Raw genomic sequence first — 20,974 nt, forward strand, 5'->3', positions numbered from 1 at the left:
CACCCCCAGTGATCAAAGGAATAGCTGGGGGCTGCACGACCTAACCTTGGAGGCAGCGTGCAGGGCCACAGCTTTCAGCTTGATCACTGGGACCAGGCCGGAACATTGTAGATTCTTGTTAGCTCATCATGACCCAACTTGGGCCTCCGTCATATCGGAGGCAACGGGGACTACAACCCTACACCCACCAATGGGAGTGGGGGGGAGGGTTGGGGAAATAACAGATGTGACAGTAGGACAACGAGGATCTGATTTGTATGCCGTCCACGGAGAGGGGAGTATCGCTAGTTGATGCAGGACGCGGCAGCTGTCCTGATCTGACAACACTCCAGAAGCACCAACAATACCGATATGCGCTCGGAAACCCAGATGGCAGAGGGGATCCATCTTGACCGTAGACTGGGACTTGTGGGTGGACTCTCCCCCCTCCCAGGTATAGCATGGGCAAGTGCAGGTCAGCCCGCTCAAACCCAGCAAACACCATAACCCAATATATCATACCCCAACACCCCACACAAAGAATTACGAGGCAGACGGACCCTAACAACGAAGGTGATGCCCCAAAAGGGGACTTGGAGCCCGCCCAGGACCAGAAACACCTTAGAGCACACGATTGCAGTAGCGTTGATTGATGTTATTCCGCTGTGGGCAGATCTGCACAAAGTTGCGGACAAGTCACAACAGCTGAGGGTAGCATTGCCGAAATACAAGGGGAGGTGGTCGCACTCAATTGTCAAATGGCCCAAATGGCCATGGTCACGAAGGGTTTGGAAAGGCAACCAGAAGATGCAGAGGGTGTCCTTGACGCAGCAACATATGAGTCACAGGTTTTCTGGAGTGAGCAGAGGGGGGATCTGCTAAAAAATTCTTCAAAGAGTGGCTGCGCACTGACCTCAAACCAATGGGGCTCTCTAAATTATTTGTAGTAGAAAGAGCACATGCATAGCATTGGTGCCCCTGCCTCCTCCTGGGGCCCCACTGAGAGCCATAATAGCCAAAATTCTCAACTATTGTGATTGGGACTGCATCCTTCTGGCAGCCCGTGAGCAGCCGGTCCCAGCATTTGGCAACAGCAAGATAACCATATAGCCGGACTATACCAGGCAAGAGCAGCGCAAGTCCTTCTTCACAGCCAAACTAAAATCTAAGGTGCTCTAACTTCAGTATATGCTCCTGTACCTGGTGAAGCTGAAGGTCAATGCACAAGAGAAAGCCAACTTCTTTGACAAATTGGGAGAGGTATGGGAGTGGCTGAAAATTAGAGGAGAGCTAATACCACCACACTCTGGACCAAGTCAGAAGAGCTATTGGGGAACACGAGCAGCCAGAGGAGAAATGTGGTGCCGCACTGAACAAAAATCTTAACACAACCCTGCTAGGACAACGGAAGATCATGATGTGGGGGGGATGGCACTATGCAGCTTAGTGCAAGGGAGACGTGGGAGACTGCGCAAAATGTGGACATGACACCAGTGGCTGATGCAACTGAGACTGGGGCCTCAAGCCCCACGCTGGACTTTGTGCCACACATATTGGCTGCATCGCAGGTGAGGGGTGATGATAACTAAGCAGGAGAATGTGCACCCGTAATCTCCAAATGTAAGAGTATAACTTCACCAAGAGAATCAAGGGGGTATGAGTGGCAGCTGGGGGAGTAGCAGCGGGAAGTTTACATCTAGTGTGCCTACAGGATGCAAGGACACGTAGAGCACTCAGTCTGATAGTGATTAACCAGTACTGCCTGAAACAGGATGGACAAGAGAGTTAATTTTTGTATTTGGCCCTAGGGCAAATAGATACAGCCTCACCTTACACATAGGTGGATGATTGACTGGGCTGCTGTATGGTTAAGTGAGTTAACCAGTCCCCGTTGGATTGGTTGTATAGCTGTGCAAGTCCTGGCACATGCTTGGGGTGGCCATTAATAGTCGCAGGGTTGAACTATGCATGTCCATGGGAGTGGGGAGGGACTTTGTTATGCAATCAATCTTTGTGTTACGAAGTTCTCAGCAGTGGGGGGGTGTCAAAAAGTGGGGAGGGATTGAATTATGGCCGTTATGATGGGGACCGACCTGAAACTCCTGACATGGAATGTCAGAGGGCTAGGAATATACACTAAGCGACATAGGGTTCTCACCACCCTAAAGCGATATAAAACCTCCATAGCTTGTCTGCAGGAAACACATCTTGACGATGCAGGTGCCACGCAACTCTTCCTACTCTACCTACGCAAGGGGCGCATTATTCTGGACTGCGCTGGGGGTCCCTTTCTACCTCACATATATGGAGGCAGACCCAGGAGGCTGGTTTGCCCTCCTGAGGGGAACCCTAGACGGCCGAGGCCTGACGACATTGAATACCTATGCCCCGAATAACGATGACCTGACATTTTCCCACAACATTCAAGACTTATTACTGCAGCACATAGACACACCGCTGTTGCAGCTAGGAGACTTCAGCTGTATACTAGACCCTGACCTGGATAGAGCACCACCACCGGCAGGGACTAAAACCTTAATGATAGCGGTACTCCTAAGTGTGATGTGAAACATGGGCATCAAAGATATCTGGCGGCTGACCCACCCAACACAACGGTTTGATACCTGCTACACACCACACCTACAGTAGACTAGACAGGCTACTAGTAGCAGGACTCCCATGAGTGGAAGACATAGAAGTGGCACTCCTGGCTCGCTTCCTGATGGATCACTTTCCAGTGTTTTGTGCCGTGCCATGGGGAGAACCAGCAAGAGAAGCTAGGTCCTGGAGGATGTTGGAAGTGAGGTGCTTTTGTGTGCACTGACGGACTACATGGCGAATAATTGAGGAACTACGAATAGTAGGACCACAGAATGGGATACTCTAAAAGTGATGCTAGGGGGCAGGTGCATGATCTTAACCGCAGAGTGTGAAGACAACTCCGACAGGTCTCAGACAGAGAGGAAGCAACGTTGACTTCACTGCAGACAGGGGATCAAACATACCCGAAACAAGCCTTAAAGAGCAGGTAGTACTTGGACGGATAGCGGGTATATGGGATAGGCTGGATAAATATACACTAAAACAATATAGGCAGCAATTTCATAGGGAAGGGGATAAGTTGGGTTGGCTGCTCGCATGGATACTGTAAAGGAAGTATCCACCACTGTTCACCATAGACCTGATTTTGAAGGATGGCAATAGGGCCACCACTAGGGCAGGGTTTATCGGGGTATCCCAACATTAGCAGCGGTGTGTATATACAGCGGACTCGGATATAACACCAACTAGATAGGTCTCATTTTTGGAAGGCTTGGGTCTTCCACAACTTGCATAGCCTGCTGCTGAAGAGCTGGATGCCCCCATTGAACCAGAGGAATTGCGTATGGTGTTGCACATGCTCCCATAGGCAAAGGTGTTGGGCAGTGATGGCTTTCCTTCTGTGTTTTACCAGGCATTCTTGGTAACAGTTACACAGAGACTCCTGGAGGTATTCCTGGAGGCATGCAAAAGAGGGGTGCTACCCTCTACCATAGTGAGGGGGAAAATGCATGTTCCCTAAGCCAGGTGGCAATGAGACCAATCCCTCTATCTGTAGGCCGTTCACCATGATTAAATCAGACATAAAAACACTTTGCAAATTACTTGCCAACCCTCTGTCACCACACATCTCAATTGGTGCATGAGGATCAGTGTGGGTTCATCCCAGGTCCGAGCATAGGTATGAACTTATGACGACTCCAGCAAGTCTTACAAGAGGTGGAGTCAAGCTCTGAGGAGCTAGCGCTAGTCTCCATAAATTTAGAAAAGCCTTTGATGCTGTGGCCTGGCGCTACCTCCTCAAAGTGCTCAGGGTTAAGGGAATTGGATCCCACTTTCGGGAATGGGTATGGCTGCTGTACACCAACCCCACCACAAGAGTGCGTGTGGGTCGGACTCGATCAGAAGCATGGGCACTGGAACATGGAATGTGGCTGGATTGACCCCTGTTCCCCCTTTTATTTGCCATTGCTGTATAACCTATGGTAATTTGGGAGCTCCTCATACTTAGTGACTGGGGTATCTGACTGGGTACCACTCAACATATAATATCCTAATATGCAGGCAATAGGCTATTTTATATTGCCTCTCCGCAGGTGGCCTTACTAATACTCTTGCAAGTCCTGGAAGAGTTTGGGGACCTGTCTGGACTCCACCTCAATTGTAAAAAAAATTCTGCTTTTCCCCCTGGCAGCCTTGGCCAGTACACTGCGGGACCGCCTCCCACCCCTGAGATTTTTCTGGGAATTGGCACACTTTCGAAACTCAGGGATGCAGGTGGCCCACATTGAGAGGCAGCAGCTACGTCTCAATACAGAACGGTTCTTAGACGCTCTACAGAAGTCAGTGGCCTTCTGGAACACGCTGCTGCAATGATTGATTGGTAGGTTGGCTTTAGCCAAAATGGTTTTGCTGCCCAAATGTCTGTATACATTGCAGAATACGTTTCCCCATCCCCAAGCATTTATTTAAACAGCTGAATTCCATACTTATTTCACTTTTGTGGGTGGGTCTCCACAGTAGAGTGGCCTTTTCCACTCTGACCAGACAGTACATAGCCAGAGGCCAGAGGCTTGGAGTTGCCGTGACTAGACCTTATTGTGCCACACACTTACAACATGCGGCAAAATAGTACGACGATTAAGATAATTGTGAGAAGAGTCTCTTGGTAGGTTTGGTCGCTACAGATCAACTTCCAGCAATACTAATGGAGGGAGCTGGCGTAGCCAGAAACCGTCCATATGCAGTCCGTCAGACAGCTCAGATATGGCAAGACTTTATTGAAGCGACTCTGGAGGTAGCCCGTTTTCACAGAGAACTCATGATCTGGATACTGATGCCGATACGGAAAATGATGGACAACATGTCCTTCCAGGCTTGAAGGAAAGGCGGCTGCACCCTGTTGGGGATCTATATTGTGGTAGGTATTTCATAACATACGAACAAGCCTGTGAGAACTTCGCATTAGGGCCAGGACACTTTTAACACTACCTTGAGCTCACAAAGGTGACCAAAGTGACATGGTCTACCTACCTGGACACGCCCCAAACCACACACACATTGGACATCTATTGATCTGTGGGTTGGGTCGACACCTAATAACACTTTTGTACAGTGCAATGAGAATAATGTGGCAGACCGCCCACCCCTCCCCCATCTGCGTGCACCTCTTGAAAATCAGACCTAGCAGCACCACTGGCAGACTGACACACACAGAGTCATGTAACGCTCACTTTAAGCTGATACTTTGGAATTTCCTACGCAGGACTTACTTGACCCCCAAGAGCTTACAACGCATGACACCCTCACGGCAGGATAGCCCACGCTGTAATGCCAATGTCGCAGACTTCATGCACCTAGCATGACACTATTGGGCTGTGCAGGACTACTGGAAACAAGTGGTTACTGATTTAAACAGACTATACATTTACAAATAGACTGCACACTGTTAACGCTGCCTACTGGCCCATGTCAAGAGACCAAAGGGTCTCAAGATGGCCTCTAAATTCTTGCAGCTGGTGTTAGTATTGGCCCAGTGCTGAGTAGCCATCACATGGATTGGACAGAGAGCCCCCACACTAGAGCCATGGTACAGGGATGTCCAAGAATGGGCACTGACTGAGTAGATACACATGAGATTGACCAGGCGAGATGAAAAGCTAGAGGAAAACCATCAGATTTGGGGGGACCTCTGTGATAAATTCCTCGACCTCGATGCAGATAGGGAATCTGCAGAAAGTAACGGCTCGAACGCAAGTGAGGATGATGATGCAATTACAGACAGGGGAAATGGTGAAGTGCAGAAGTGTCAGCGTGACTGGCCTTCACAACATGACGTTCCGCTATGCAATCTTAGGGGGGGTGGAAAGAGTCGGTCAGTGTGTGCACTGGCTGAAACCATGTTCTTACTACCACAAAGTATCATGTACACCGTACAGTGTTTCTCCAGCTGTCGACCATTGTTTTGAAAAGCTGAAAATAAAGGTTTAAAAAAAAAAAAAAACAATGCCCCTGCACTCTGTGCCAGTCCACTGTACTCCAATCTAATTTGTAGATGCCACTGCGCTCTACGCCATTACACTTTATGCCATTCTATGCAAGTGCACTCTACCCTGCATTGCTGCACTCTCTGCCACTCCACTCTACGCCACTCTACTCTGTGCCTCTGCACTCTACTCCACTCTACTCTTAACCACTGCTCTGCACCAATGCACTCTACCAATCAATCAGTCCATTTATAGAGCGCGCTACTCACCCATGAGGGTCTCAAGGCGCTGGAGAGGGGGGGGGGGGTGTTACTGCTGCTCGAAGAGTCATGTCTTGAGGTGTTTCCTGAAGGCAAGATGGTCCTGGGTAGTTTTTAGGTGTGCGGGGAGGGAGTTCCATGCTTTGGCTGCCAGGTAGGAGAATGATCTTCCTCGAGCGGTGGTTCTGCGGATTCGTGGGACGGTTGCGAGGGCGAGGCTGGCTGAGCAGAGCTGACGGGTGGGCGTGTAGAACGAGAGGCGGCTGTTGAGGTATTCGGGGCCCATGTCGTGGAGTGCTTTGTGTGCGTGGGTGAGGAGCCTGAAGGTGATCCTCTTGTTGATGGGGAGCCAGTGCAGGTGTTTCAGGTGGGCGATATGTGGCTGTGGCGAGGAATGACGAGGATGAGGCGTGCGGAGGCGTTCTGTATGCGTTGTAGTCGTTTCTGAAGCTTGGCGGTGGTTCCTGCGTAAAGGGTGTTTCCGTAGTCTAGTCGGCTTGTGATGAGGGCATGGGTAACCGTCTTTCTGGTTTCGGCGGGGATCCACCGGAAGATCTTCCGGAGCATGCGTAGGGTGTTGAAGCATGATGACGAGACGGCGTTGACTTGCTTGGTCATCGTGAGGAGGGAGTCCAGGATGAACCCGAGGTTGCATGCGTGATCTGAGGGGGTTGGTGCGGTGCCCAGCGCCGTGGGCCACCAGGAGTCGTCCAAGGCGGATGGGGATTGTCCGAAGATGAGGACCTCCGTCTTGTCTGAGTTCAGTTTTAGGCGGCTGAGATTCATCCATTCCGTGACGTCTTTCATTCCTTCCTGTAGGTTGGTTTTGGCAGTGGCTGGGTCTTTGGTGAGGGAGAGTACCAGCTGGGTGTCGTCGGCGTAGGAGATGATGTTGATGTTGTGTTTGTGTGCGATGGCGGCGAGGGGGCTCATGTAGATATTGAAGAGGGTTGGGCTGAGTGAGGATCCTTGGGGTACGCCACAGATGATCTCTGTAGGTTCTGAGCGGAAGGGAGGGAGGCAGACTCTCTGGGTTCTGTCGGAGAGGAACGAGATGACCCAGTCCAGGGCCTTTCCTAGGATTCCAGTGGTGCAGAGGCAGGTTATTAGGGTGCGATGGCACACGGTATCGAAGGCTGCCGAGAGGTCCAGGAAGATGAGGGCGGTTGTTTCTCCATTGTCCATCAGGGTCCTGATGTCGTCGGTGACTGCGATGAGGGCGGTTTCTCTGCTGTGGTTGGCTCGAAATCCAGACTGGGATGGGTCGAGCGAGTTGTAAAGCGGTCAGCTGCTTATTGACGGTCTTCTCGAGGACCTTGGCCGGGAAGGGAAGAAGAGAGATGGGGCGGAAGTTCTTCAGGTCATTGGGGTCTGCCGTGGTTTTTTTCAGGAGGGCGTTGATTTCTGCGTGCTTCCAGCTCTCGGGGAAGGTGGCTGATGCGAACGAGCTGTTGATGATGTTCCGAGATGGGGTGCGATGATGGTGTCGGCTGTGTTGAAGATGTGATGGGGGCAAGGGTCCGATGGGGAGCCGGAGTGGATGTTGTTCATGATGCATATGGTCTCTTCTGAGCTGATAGGGGTCCAGGAGCTGAGGGTAGTGGTGGGGGCTGCTGGTTCGGTGGTAGGAGGCGGGATCTGGGGTCGGAAGCTGTCGTGTAGATCTGTAATCTTTCGGTGGAAGAACGTGGCGAGGGAGTTGCAGAGTTCTTGTGACGGTGTGATGTCGTTGGAGCTGGAGCTGGGGTTGGAGAGCTCTTTGACGATGTTGAAGAGTTCCTTGCTGTTGTGGGTGTTGTTGTCTAGTCGCTCTTTGAATGATGTCCTTTTGGTGGAGCGGATCAGCTGGTGGTGTTCACAGGTGGCGATCTTGAGGGCTGTCATGTTTTCTGTGGTTCGTTCGTTGCGCCAGGTTTTTTCGAGGGTTCGGCAGGATTTCTTAGATTCTTTGAGGGTGTCCGTGAACCATGGGGTTTTCCTGTTGCTGGTCCCGCCTGGGGGGTTTTTAAGTGGTGCGAGGTTGTCGGCACAGTTGGTGATCCACTGTGTGAGGTTGTGGGCTGCGTTGTTGACGTCAGTGATGTTGGCTGGTGGGTTCTGGCTCAGTGTTGAGAGGAGCTGGTCTGTGGTGATTTTGCTCCAGCATCTGCGGGGGATTTGTTGTGTGCGATGGTGGTGAGTCTCCCGTTTGAAGGTGAAGTGGACGCATCTGTGGTCGTTCCAGTGTAGTCCGGAGGAGTGGCTGAAGGAGACGTGGTTGTTGGCGGAGAAGATGGGGTCCAGTGTGTGGCCAGCGATGTGGGTGGGGGTGCTCACCAGTTGCTTGAGTCCAAGGTTGTCGAGCAGGGTGGTGGTGGTGTTGTTGTTGTTTTTCTCCAGGTGGAAGTTCAGGTCCTCGAGGAGGATGTATTCTGGTGAGGCTAGGGTGTGCGGGCTGATGAAGTCTGCGATGGTTTCAGTGAATTGCGCGAGTGGGCCCGGGGGTCTGTAGATGAGTGTTCCTCTGAGGGCGGTCTTGGGGTCGGTGTGAATCTAGAAGTGTACGTGTTCGGCGGTGAGGGGTGTGTCTTCGGTGGTGGTCGTGATGTTGATGGTGTTCCTGTAGATGATGGCGATTCCTCCTCCGGTTTGGTTGACGCTGTACTTCTGGGCGATCTTGTAGCCGTCGGGGATGGCTATAGCGATGTCTGGGGCCGAGGAAGCGTTCATCCAGGTTTCCGTGATGAAGGCGACGTCTGGTGCTGTTGTGTCCAGGAGGTTCCATAGTTCGATGGCGTGCTTGTGGACGGAGCGTGTGTTGAGGAGGATGCACTTGAGGTGGTTGTTGTTGCGAGGGCCGGTGGGTGGTCTGCAGGTTCGGAGGCATGTGTATTTGCAGGCTTGACAGGTGAAGGGTCCATGGGTTCGCTTTGGGGTGGCTTGGTAGCAGGTGGCTGTTTGTCCAGTGTTGAGGGCGTTGAGGGAGGCAGAGTCGTATCTCTGTTGGGTGCTTTGTGTGGGGTGGGGGCCAGGGGTTCTGGCGCTGGGCGCAGATGGGCTTGCCCTTGGTGCGCCTTTGGCGCGCCAGTGGCGCGGCTGCGCAGCAGCCACCATAAGAGTGTAGGAGGGGTCAGCTGGGAGGCAGGAGGCGGGAGGGTAGGACAGCGAATGGGAGCAGGAGGGCGGGGCCACACGGGAGGCAGCGGCGGAAAAAACGTGGCTGAGGAGCCCGTTGGAGATCGCGACGATCGGAAAATGGAAGGCAAAAATAGAATAAGAAAACCACTCACACGGGGTACATGAGAGAAGGGGGGCAGGCAGGCACACGGGGCACAGAAAGCAAGGGGCACAGGCAGTCAGTGGGGAACCAAGGCGGCGATCGCGCAGGAGTTCAGCGCCGATCAGGAAGAAAGCAGGTCACAGCGGACAGAGCAGGCGGAGCTGCAGCGGTGGGGAAGCGACCTACCCAAGGGTCAAGCTTCACTCTGTCACTGCACTCTAATCTGCATCCCTGTGCTCTACATCACTGCACTCTGCTCCACTTTGTGCCACTGCACTCCACGGCACTATACACTATTCTCCACTACTCTATGCTACTCTACTCTCGACCACTTTATACCACTGCACCCTATGCCACTCAACTCTAGTCTGCACTCTATGCCACTGCGGTCTATGCTGCTCAACCCTAAGCCCCTGGCCTCTGCATCACTCCGCTCTATGTCACTCCCCTCCCCTCTGCGCCCCTCCGCACTGTACCATGCATCACTGTAATCTACGCCACTCCATTGTATGGCACTGAATTCAATGCCACTGCACTCTGCAACACTCTACACCAACGCACTCTACACCAGTCCACTGTACTCAATGCCACTCCAGTGTATTCCAGTCTATGCGACTCCACACTATGCAACTCCAATACAAACACTCTCTGCCATTCCACTCTACAAGACTCTACTCCACTCTTCTTTGTTCCAACCTGACACTCCATGCGACTCTCCTCTATTCCACTAGTTTTTAGCCATGCTGAACAGCAGACACACTGGTGTACAATATGGCTTAAACACATTGGCAAAGCCAATAGGTCTTGCATGGGCTAAACCTATTGGCTTTGCCAATGCTTGTACACTTTTGGTAGCTCAGTAGTACCATGGTACCCACAGTCAAGATATCTCAAACTTTTTCTGAGAGCTAACCCCTTCATACTCAGCATGAGTTGCTCTTTAAACACAAACACTACTTTCTCAAACTACTGAACAGACTTAGACCAAATTACAAATAGCACACTTTCTGAATAAAGTTCTTTCTGTCAATTTTGATGTAGTTGTTTTCAGTCATATTTTCTGTGTTGGAGAGCAAACATCTGTTTCAATCAATCAATCAAGTAATTTATAAAGCGCGCTACTCACCCGTCAGGGTCTCAAGGCACTGGGGGGGGGGAGCTACTGATCGAATAGCCATGTTTTGAGGCGTTTCCTGAACGTCAGGAGGTCCAGGGTCTGGCGTAGGTGGAGCGGTAGGGAGTTCCAGGTCTTGGCAGCGATGTGAGAGAAGGATCTTCCTCTGGCAGTGGTGCGGCGGATGCGGGGGACAGAGGCGAGGCTGGCGGAGCGGAGATGGCGGGTGGGAGTGTGGAATGTGAGTCTGTCGTTGAGGTAGGCCGGACCATTGTTGTGGAGGGCTTTGTGTGCGTGGGTGAGGAGTTTGAAGGTGATCCTCTTCGTTACGGGTAGCAAGTGTAGGTCTCTAAGGTGGGATGAGATGTGGTCGCAGCGTGGGACGTCGAAGATGAGGCGGGCGGATGCGTTTTGGATTCGTTGCATTTTCGTTTGGAGTTTGGCCGTGGTTCCCGCGTAGAGTGCATTTCCGTAGTCTAATTGGCTGCTGATAAGAGCGTAGGTGACTGTTTTCCTGATTTCGACGGGAATCCATTTGAAGATCTTGCGGAGCATGCAAAGGGTGTTGTAGCAGGAAGAGGAGATTGCATTGACTTGCTGAGTCATGCTAAGTCCAGGATGAATCCTAGGCTGAGTGCTTGAGTGGTGGGTGTGGGTGCGGTTCCTAGGGAGGTAGGCCACCAGGAGTCGTTCCAAGCTGAGAGGTCGGTGCCGAAGAGGAGGATCTCTGTTTTGTCAGTGTTTAACTTGAGGCGGCTTGATTCCATCCAGTTGGCGATGGTGTGAAGTCCATTGTGGAGGTTGTTTTTTGCAGTTGCAGGGACTTTCGTGAGGGAGAGGATCAGCTGGGTGTCGTCTGCGTACGATACTATGCTGATATGGTGGGTTTGTGCGATGTTAGCGAGTGGGGCCATGTAGATGTTGAAGGGCGTTTGGCTGAGGGAGGATCCTTGGGGGACACCACAGATGGTCTTGGAGGCTTCGGACAAAAACGGCAGAAGGCGGACTCTCTGGGTTCTGCCGGAGAGGAATTAAGAGATCCAGTCGAGAGCCTTGCCGCGGATCCCGGCGTTGTGGAGGCGTGTGCGAAGGGTATGGTGACAAATGGTGTTGAAGGCTGCGGAGAGGTCCAGGACGATGAGCGCTGCGGTTTCGCCTTTGTCAAGCATGGTCCTGATGTCATCTGTAGCAGCGATGAGTGCGGTTTCAGTGCTGTGGTTCTTGCGGAATCTGGATTGTGAGGTGTCGAGCGTCTTGTTGTCTTCCAAGAAGCGAGATAGTTGGCCGTTCACGATTTCCTCGATGACCTTTGCTGGGAAGGGGAGGAGGGAGATGGGCCGGTAGTTCTTAGGGTCATCTGGGTCCGCCTTGGGTTTCTTTAACAGGGCGTTGACATCGGCGTGTTTCCAGCTCTCCGGGAAGGTGGCTGTCTCGAAGGAGCTGTTGATGATGGAGCGGAGGTGGGGGCGATAATATTGCTGGCTTTATTGAAGATATGGTGTGGGCAGAGGTCTGAGGGGGAACCGGAGTGGATGGAGGCCATGGTGTTGACGGTGTCTGCATTGTTGACGTGGGTCCAGGCGCAAAGGAGGTTGGTGTTGCTTGGTGCGTTGGGGTCGTGGGTGTCTGTGGTTGGCTGGTGGGTCTGGGGGTTGAAGCTGTTGTGGATGTTTTTGATCTTTCGATGGAAGTAGGTGGCGAGGGAGTTGCAGAACTCCTGTGATGGCAGGGGTCCGTTGGAGCAGGGCCTGGGGTTGGAGAGCTCTTTGATGATGCCGAAGAGCTCTTTGCTGTTGTGAGCGTTTGTGTCTATGCGGCTTTTGTAGTAGGTTATTTTGGTGGTGCAGATCAGCTGGCGATGTTTGCGGATGGCAGTCTTGAGGGCGATGTGGTTGGGTTCGGTAGGTTCATGGTGCCAGGTTTTCTTGATTCTTCTGCATTCCCGTTTGGAGGCCTGTAGGTCGAGGGTGAACCAGCTCGCCTTGGCTCTGTAGTGGATGTCTGAGGGTTGTTTGATTGGGGCGAGGGTGTTGGCGCAGTCGTCTATCCATTGATGCAGGTTGGTGGTGGCTGTGTTGGGGTCCGGGATCCTAGGAGAGGGGCCCGGGCGAGGGTGGAGACCAGCTGTTCTGATAAGATTTTGCTCCAGTAGCAGCGGGGGGGTTGTGTAGGGTGCGGGTGAGTGACTGGCTTCTGGAAGGAAAAATGGATGCAGCGATGGTCAGTCCAGTGGAGTTCGGTGGTGTGGCTGAAGGAGACGTGGCTGCTGGCTGAGAAGATGGGGTTGAGTGTGTGGCCTGCGGTGTGAGTGGGTGACGTGACGAGTTGCTTAAGGCCAAGGTTGGCGAGCAGGTTGGGGGTGTTGATATCGTTGTTGTTTTCTAAGTGAATGTTGAGGTCGCTGAGGAGGATGTAGTCTGTTGAGGCGAGGGATTGGGCGCTGATGATGTCGGTGATGGCGTCGCAGAAGTGAGGTCGGGGATCTGTAGACCATTGGGAGTTGTTTGGGAATTAATATGAAAAATCGCATTATTGGAAACCCCTTTTTACCTGGCTGCTGCTTGATCAATCAGTACAGAACTTTCCTTGAAGCAGCAAAGGTAATTTTACATTGGGAGTTTTGGAAACTGTCATGCTGATTGGTCCAACTATGACAAAGTTAATAAAGAAACAAAAATGCCCTTCCTCTGGAAAGTCTGACATAATATTTCAACACTGACTGACTAAAGCAAGGATATGAGACTGTCAACAAAACAAGCTGCATCTGTCAATAGCATAGTTCATTTTCATTTTCCCACCGATTATTGCGGAGCCATAGTATGTCCCTCCATACTGTCATGACTATTTTATGACTTGGGAAATTATCTCTTGAGAATCTATCAGTTCTCCATTTATGTACTCACCAGCACTGTTAAATACAGTTGTGCTATAGTGTGGAGGATGAACAAATATTTTCTGTTGTGCCGTCGTATAGCTTTTCAAGTGCATTGTTGTTTTCTGTGATGTTTTCTATTTTTAGCTTGTGTTGTGGTGTGTTTTTTGTTATTGTGATCTTTGTTCCAGTGGTGATGTGCTTTGTACTTCTTTTTTCGCTGCATTGCTTAATTGCTGTTGTGTTCTACTGTAGCTCTTGTGTTGCATTCTGGTCTGTGTGTTCTGGTGTGTTATATTTGTGTTGTGCTGTTATGTGTTTGTTGTGCTCTTTTACTGTGTGCTATTTTGTTGTTTTTTGATAATTTTATAGACATCAACAAATGGAGCTTGATTACAAACTAAACAAGCGTATTCTTATCCAGTGACAATCATTTCCCACTGTCTTAGATGTAACATATTGCTTCAGCTCTTCAACTATTTAAGACACTGATCATCCCAAAACTGTAGCAGTGATATATATATATATATATATATATATCTCCAAGGACTTTTGGGAGGGGGTGCTTTCAAGTTATACTTAGTGTATTGGTATTCAATGATAACAATTTAATAAAAAGATTTTTAAAAAATAGCACTTAAAGCGCTCACTTTATATGGGTCGTTGCCTTAGAGTTGAAGCGGAAGCCCTCCCGTTCTAGTGTGCTGAGGAACCCTGACAGAGCTAGTCTAGGGTTGTGCTTGATATGTGCTCATCAGATGGGGTGTTTCATTTTTTTGCTGTTCTTTCCCTCAGGTCCTGCAGGCTCCAGGTGGAGAGACTATGGGGCTCTGGCCATCATCATGGCAGGGATCGCGTTTGGTTTCCATCAGCTCTACAAGGTAAGATAATGCTGACAGTGTGTGCTACTTGACCAGCCTCTTCTCTTCCATCCTGTTGCTTCTCTCCAATCCTTTAACCCTTCTATTCTGTGTTGAGCATCCTTCTCTGTCCCATGCTGTAACTTCTCTCCAATCCAGAGACCCTTTTATCCTCTGTTATATCCATCCCTTGACCAGTGTCTTCTGTCTTATCCTCTCACTTTTCTTCAATACAGTGACACATCTCCTGGTACATCTTTCCCTTGGCTAGCCTCTTCTGTCTCATCCAGCCTTTCTTTCCAATTTAGTGGCCCATCTCTCCTCAGTTACCTTTATATCTTGACCAGCCTCCTCTGTTCCATCCTATCACTTCTTTCCAATCCAATATCTCATCTATCCTCTGTTACCTTTATCTCTTGACCAGCCTCTTCTATTTCGTTCTTCTTTTCAATTAAGTGACCCACTCTGTCCTCTTTTACCCCTTATCCGGTCTCCTATGTCCCATTCTCTCTGATTTATACTACTAACTTGAGATCCCTCACCTGTAGAATATTTTGCAAGTGCCAGGCTGGATCTGGAATTTTTCACATTGGTGCTTCTGTGCAGCGCTAGATGGCATTGTGTGACTCTGCATTAGAATTGTTCTGCCCCAGAAGGGACATATCAGAGGCACATATAAGCATCACTGCTGAGTGCCACCATTAGTTCCTTTCTTTCTGCACCTTCAAACACGGATCTGAAGCTCTGCTCCCTTTTTTGTCAGTTTGAAGAGTTTGTAAACTACTTCAGTATGCATGGGAACGATGTCCCTACCCAAGGCTACAAGGTCCAACCTATGCCATGCCTGTTGTAAACAGATATTGGTGACGGACATGCACCAGCTCTGGTGTTTGAGATTTTGGAGCATGCATGCAAGTTGTGTGCCGAAAGTGCTGTCATGCACCCAAAGGAGATCTAGTACTGTAAAGTAATGCATCATGTTGGGTTAGCATTAGTGGGTCCATAAGTGGTGCCATCTGAATCCTTAGAGCTCACCTCTAGTTCTGTACTGATCCTGGTGCAGACTTCTGTTCAGGCTCCAAGACCTACATCGGTCCCTTCCTCGTTGACTCTGGACCTGATGTTGCCCTACTTGGGTCTTATGCCGAACCCCATCTGGGGTCGCTATGACCCCACACCCGTGCAACCAGTTACTGTACAATTCGAGTCAAACAAAGTCTTTCCTGTACCACAGAACCATCCCCAGTTGCTTCACAGCTTTCCTGTTCTGACTCTGACCATAGTTTGCTGACACTTTCAGATGGCAATGGAGATGCTGTGGATGGTTAACTTCAAATTAAGATGATGAAAGTCGATCCATGGATTTTCAAGAGTCCAGTGGGATTGATTCTTCCCCCGAAACAGGGCTGCCCACGTGGAGAGTGCTTGCTTTGGAGTAGTAATCAGACATGCTGCTGAGGTCCTTGATTTACAACTCATGTCTGCTGAGGGTAAAACAAATGTGCTTACAAAAAACCTGATCCTGCCCTGTAGTGCTTCAAAGAAAGCTGGACCACGATGTGCTCTTTAGGCCTTTCAACCCTGGCCAGACAGTTCCTTCATCAGTTTTGGTCCTTCCGAAGCTACTCAAGATATTTGCTTTATAGATAATGCTAGGTCTCGTGCCCTTCTGCAGTCCCTTTAGCCCTTTTGTGGCCTGGGACATGGATCAGGCAGATAATGTGCAAGTTACCAGGGCCACCGTTCTTCCCGGTACCACTTCCCTTCAGCATCAGCTTGCAAGGTGCTTTAGTTTCCCCCTAGTGGCACCCAACCACCCTCTTGGAGAAAGAATCCTACGTTTTCTTCTTGGATGGCAGTTCATCACATCTGACAAATTGATCCTCCAGATGGTCCACTTCATCTATGCCCTTATGTTCCTTTCATTCCCTCTACAGCCTCTGCCTACATCAGCAGTTCTCAGAGGAGCACCTATCCATCTTATTGCAGAGGTGTGAGCCCTTCTGCCCAAAGGGGCCATTGTGAGGGTTGCTGGCTTTGGAAACAGGGATGTGTTGTTAGTCCATCGATTTCCTCATTCCGAAGGGCGACGAGGCCTTCGTCCTGTTTTAGATCTTTGCCCTCTTAATTAATTTTTGTGGAATGACAAATTCAAAATGCTCATTCTGATCCTGGTCTGTGCGCCCTGGATCTGGGAAACTGGATGGTAGCCTTGGACCTACAAGATGTATAATTGTAAGTGCTTGTCTTGCTGTCCCACAGATGTTACCTGCATTTCAATGCCTGCCAGGATAATTTTTAGTTTGTTCTGCCCCCCTTCTTCCTTTCCAGAACCCTTTGGTGTTCACAAAAGTGAAGGCTTTTGTAGCTGCCCATCTTCAGAGGCAGGAGATACCATTTTTCCACTACCTCAACAACTGGCTGTTAAAGGCCCAAGTCAGTCAAGACCCCCTCCAGATGAATGGTAAATCTTGTGACTTTTTTGGGGTTCTCGATTAACGAGCCAAAGTGACAGCTGAGTTCTTTGCAAAGGCTTCTTTTTATAAGAGATGTCTTCAACACAGTGTACTTCTGGGCCCTTCATCCACCGCAGCTAGTCCAGGAAATTCAGGCTATCATCCTGATATTTCAGTCTTGGTCGTGAGCATCACTGAGACTTCTAGGGCTGTTGGCCTTGTGTGTTCTACTTGTTCACTTCGCCAGGTGGCATATGTAGGCTCTTCCTTGAGATCTGAAGTCTCAGTGGACCCAGCACCGAGAGAGCCTGGCGGATGTTGTCCAGGTTTGTGAGATGATCTTCAGTGGTGGATGCTCGATTGCAGCCTGACCAGTGGCAGACCGTTCCCCCTTCCCCATCCAGAGCTGATACTAGTAATGGATGCATCACTACTGGGTTGTGGAAGCAATCTGGGAGAGGTAGAGATCTGAGACCTCTGGTTTCAGGCAGAACCCAGCTCCACATCAGTGTGTTGGAAGGGTGGGGCATCTGCATGATGTTGAAGGCCTTTCTGTCATCCATCAACTGGAGGCTAGTGCAGGTCCTCAGGCACACCACTACCACCATGTGTTACTGCAACAAGCATAGTGTAGTGAGTTTCATGGTCTTGTGTCAAGAAATACTGCACCACTGAAGTTGGCTGGAGCATCTCCCAGACCATGAACCACCTGGTGGGATCTTTAAATGCCAAGATGGCCAAGCTTGAACGGTGATGCCTGGTGGATCACGAATGGCAGCTGCACCCTGTGGTTTCACAGGGCATCTTCTGATCACTCCCTGGGTCCTTTCTCCACTATCGAGAACATGCTGTGTCAAAACTTCTACACATTGTAGAGCCCAAGAATGCAGTCTCTACGTGACACATTCAGGCTTGAGTGAGGCACAGGACTACTGTAAGCCTTTCTGCCTCTGTCTTTCCTGCCCAGAGATCTGAAGATCAGGAACAACCGGGCCCAAAACATCACGGTGGCTCTGGATTGGGCCAGGAGAGTGTGGTGCATGGAACTTCAGGGGATGAGCATCTATCTTCTGCTCATAGTACTCATTGGGGATAATCTTCTATTGCAGCACAAGAGCAGAGTTTTGCACTCAAACCTGCCCAGTCTTCACCTCCGTGCATGGAGATTGAGTGAGGCAGATGATTGTGTTTGATCTACCATTGGAAGTCTGGTTTACATGTGGTCTTTGACCTGTATATTGGCCACACTGGTGCACGCATCAATAAATGTTCGGCTGTTACTTACTCCTTGGACCCTGACTCTTATTGCTTGATCACTTGGATCAACCACTCGGAACTTGTTCTGGTGTGCCCTGGTTTGCTGTTCATATATTTGATATCATCACTGACTACCCTGTAGTCAGCGTTTCTGGACACCTGTGGTGGGAGGTGCCTGGATGGTTGGCATCCACTGGACTTCGACATTGCATTTTCTTTAAGATTTACTATAAGGACATTAATCTGAAACCTTTGTTGATGTACGAGCGTTGTGGCATCCTCCACCTTTTTCTCTTTTTGTAATTACCATTGGAAGTCATTGATGTCATCATCACTGCGAAGAGTCCATCTATTAAGACCATTTATGCCGGGCCCTGGAACAGATTTGTGGTCTGATATGGAGTTCACAAAACAGGCACTTGGCAAACCAAACAGTTTGAAGTTTTATTGTTTGTTTTTCTTGGGCCCAGCAGGGCCTTGCAGTGGGCACTATTAAAGGTTATTTTGCAGTCTTTTCAGCCCTCTTGAGTTTTCCATACCACCAGTCCTTGTTTAAGTCACCTGTTTTGATGTGATTTTTTGCGATTTATTAAAGGTATGACCTGTTCCCACCCAAACCATTTGTGATGCCACAGTGGGATCTTAATTTTGTTATGACTTTCCTCATGAGCATTCCCTTCGAGCTGATGCCTAGCTATTTTTTGCATCTTCTGACTCAAAACCGTCCTCCACTGTGATCACTTCAGTTCATTGCGAGAGTGAATTCCAGGCTCTCTTAAGCAGCCACTCTACCCCTCCTTTTTTTCCGGACAAAGTTGTTGAAGACCAGAGTAGCCTAGTTGCCAAAAGTGGTGAATCCTTTTCATATTAAGCTATTAATGAACCTCCCAATTTTCTTTGCTCCAACCCACCCCTCTAAAGAGGAGGAGAAACTCCATCAACGGAACCCCAAAGGAACCCTAAACTTTTACACCAGTCACACCAAACACTATTGAGTGGATAAGGAGCTTCTTGTGAGGTTCTCAGAGGCAAAGAAATGTAAAGTGGTGGAGAAACAGACTTTGTCAAAGCAGATAGTCCTCTGCATTAAGATCTGTTTCACGTTGGCCAAGAAGCAACCTCCAGAAGGTCTGAGGGATCATTTCACCACGACCTCTGTAATGGCATGCAGAGTGCCTGCTCTTGATCTATACCAGGCTGCAACGTGGTGGTCAGTGCACACATTCTTGAAGCACAACTGCCTTGACAACCAGGTCCAACAGAAAGGGTTTTTCACCTGTTCTTTGCTGCAGGAATTGTTTGGACTGAGTCCACTCAACAGACACTCCACCTTCTGGAGGTACTGCTTTGGTATTTATGCTACAGGTGAGGCATCTGCTTTAGAAGTATCCAAACGCTGTTTCTTTTGGATACTCTGTCTAACCACAGATTCCTCACCAGCCTCCCACCTGTCTGTTCTGTGAAGTTGCCTCTTTTCACCATCTAACAAAAGTCCTCTAGTACCTGTACCAGGACGTTTGTACCTCCAGTTGCTTTCTGTCCATATCTGAGGACGTAGAAAGAAAAAGTCTAGCAAGAAACTGATGTCTGTGCAGGTGTGGCGCTTAAAGGTGGTTCTACTCCATCATTCCTTTGGCAGTACGAGCCCAACATGGACCTGCACAGCTCCTCTTAGCAACAAGTGGGAGCACTGCTGTGAAAACTTTCAAATCTAGGCTGGGGGATTTTCTACAGGTGTGCAATCTGCTGTTAGTCTATCTACCAGAAAGTGTGTTACTGAAGGTTAAGTAACCTGTTAGTCACCTCTACCTTGATCTGCCTCCTCAGGTCCATCCTATCACTAAACTCCAATCCAGTGGCCCTTCCATTCTGTTCTATCTCTTGAGCAGCCTCCCCTGGCCGAGTCTGGTCTCTGTCCTGTTACCTCTGTTCCTTGACCAGCATCCTCTATCCCATCCTACCACTTCTCTCCCGTCCAATGTTCCCTCTATCCTTTCTGGCTCTCTGCTGTTCCTTTCATTCCTCTCGTTCTGATATTCCTCTTCACTGTTAGTTTAACTCCTGCCTCTTACCCACTCTCCTCTAGTGGAGATGTCCTTTTCTATCACTCCTCGACCATGCCAGTGCTGGTGTCGCTCTCCCCATTGTCACAGTTCTCCTGTAGTTCTTCACATTCAGCCATCTCCATGACTCCTTCCTGCTGTTTTGCTTCTTACCACCCTTCCATTTCAGCAATTCCCCTTCTCTTCCCTCTCCTACTTTCCTTCTATCCATTTCCTTTCTATCCACTTCCCTCTGGCACTTCGTATGGTTTCTGAAGTTCTGTTTTGTCACTCAATTCTCTTCTTTACCTGCTTATATCTCTCTCTCTCTCTCTCTCTCTCTCTCTCTCTCTCTCTCTCTCTCTCTCTCTCTCTCTCTCTCTCTCTCTATATATATATATATATATATATATATATATATATATATATATATGTGTGTGTCAATGTAAATCCTCTTGAGTCTTCATCCCACTCTGCATATCTTTTGCCCATCCACAGGCTGCTGTGCTGGGTGCCTCCCAAGCAGGGGGTGGTCAATAGCATGGTTTCCTCTGGACATTGTAGTCCACGGTTTGTGTGTGAAGGGGGGAGGGGACAGCTCCAGTGTCCCTATCATATCTGCCCACATCTCCCAGAAGTACTTGAAGCGGGTGATTGTGGGGTGTAGTGTATGTACTGTGTGATGTGCTCTGTGTGCCTGGAGATGCACCCCGAATCCCTCTTGGTCTCTTCCGAGGGTGCCTGGTGCCGCTCCCCACGGGGTATTCTCTGTGCAGTGTCTCTGCGTCTGTGGAGAGATGGTGAGTGGTCAGGCCGAAGGATACCCCTCACTACTCTCCGTCTCTTCCA

General features: G+C 49.8%; 1 protein-coding gene across 1 annotated transcript in view; it reads left to right on the forward strand.

Annotated features, from left to right (window-relative positions):
* PEX14 (peroxisomal biogenesis factor 14) overlaps positions 1–20,974 on the forward strand; it is a 419,725-nt gene that overhangs the window by 369,333 nt on the left and 29,418 nt on the right. The window contains exon 5 of the mRNA XM_069241206.1: positions 14,306–14,391. Within this exon, the coding sequence (XP_069097307.1) occupies positions 14,306–14,391 (86 nt within the window). The remainder of the gene's footprint in view (positions 1–14,305; positions 14,392–20,974) is intronic.

Source organism: Pleurodeles waltl, chromosome 6, assembly GCF_031143425.1.
Source record: "Pleurodeles waltl isolate 20211129_DDA chromosome 6, aPleWal1.hap1.20221129, whole genome shotgun sequence".
In the NCBI taxonomy this organism is placed as follows: Eukaryota; Metazoa; Chordata; class Amphibia; order Caudata; family Salamandridae; genus Pleurodeles; species Pleurodeles waltl.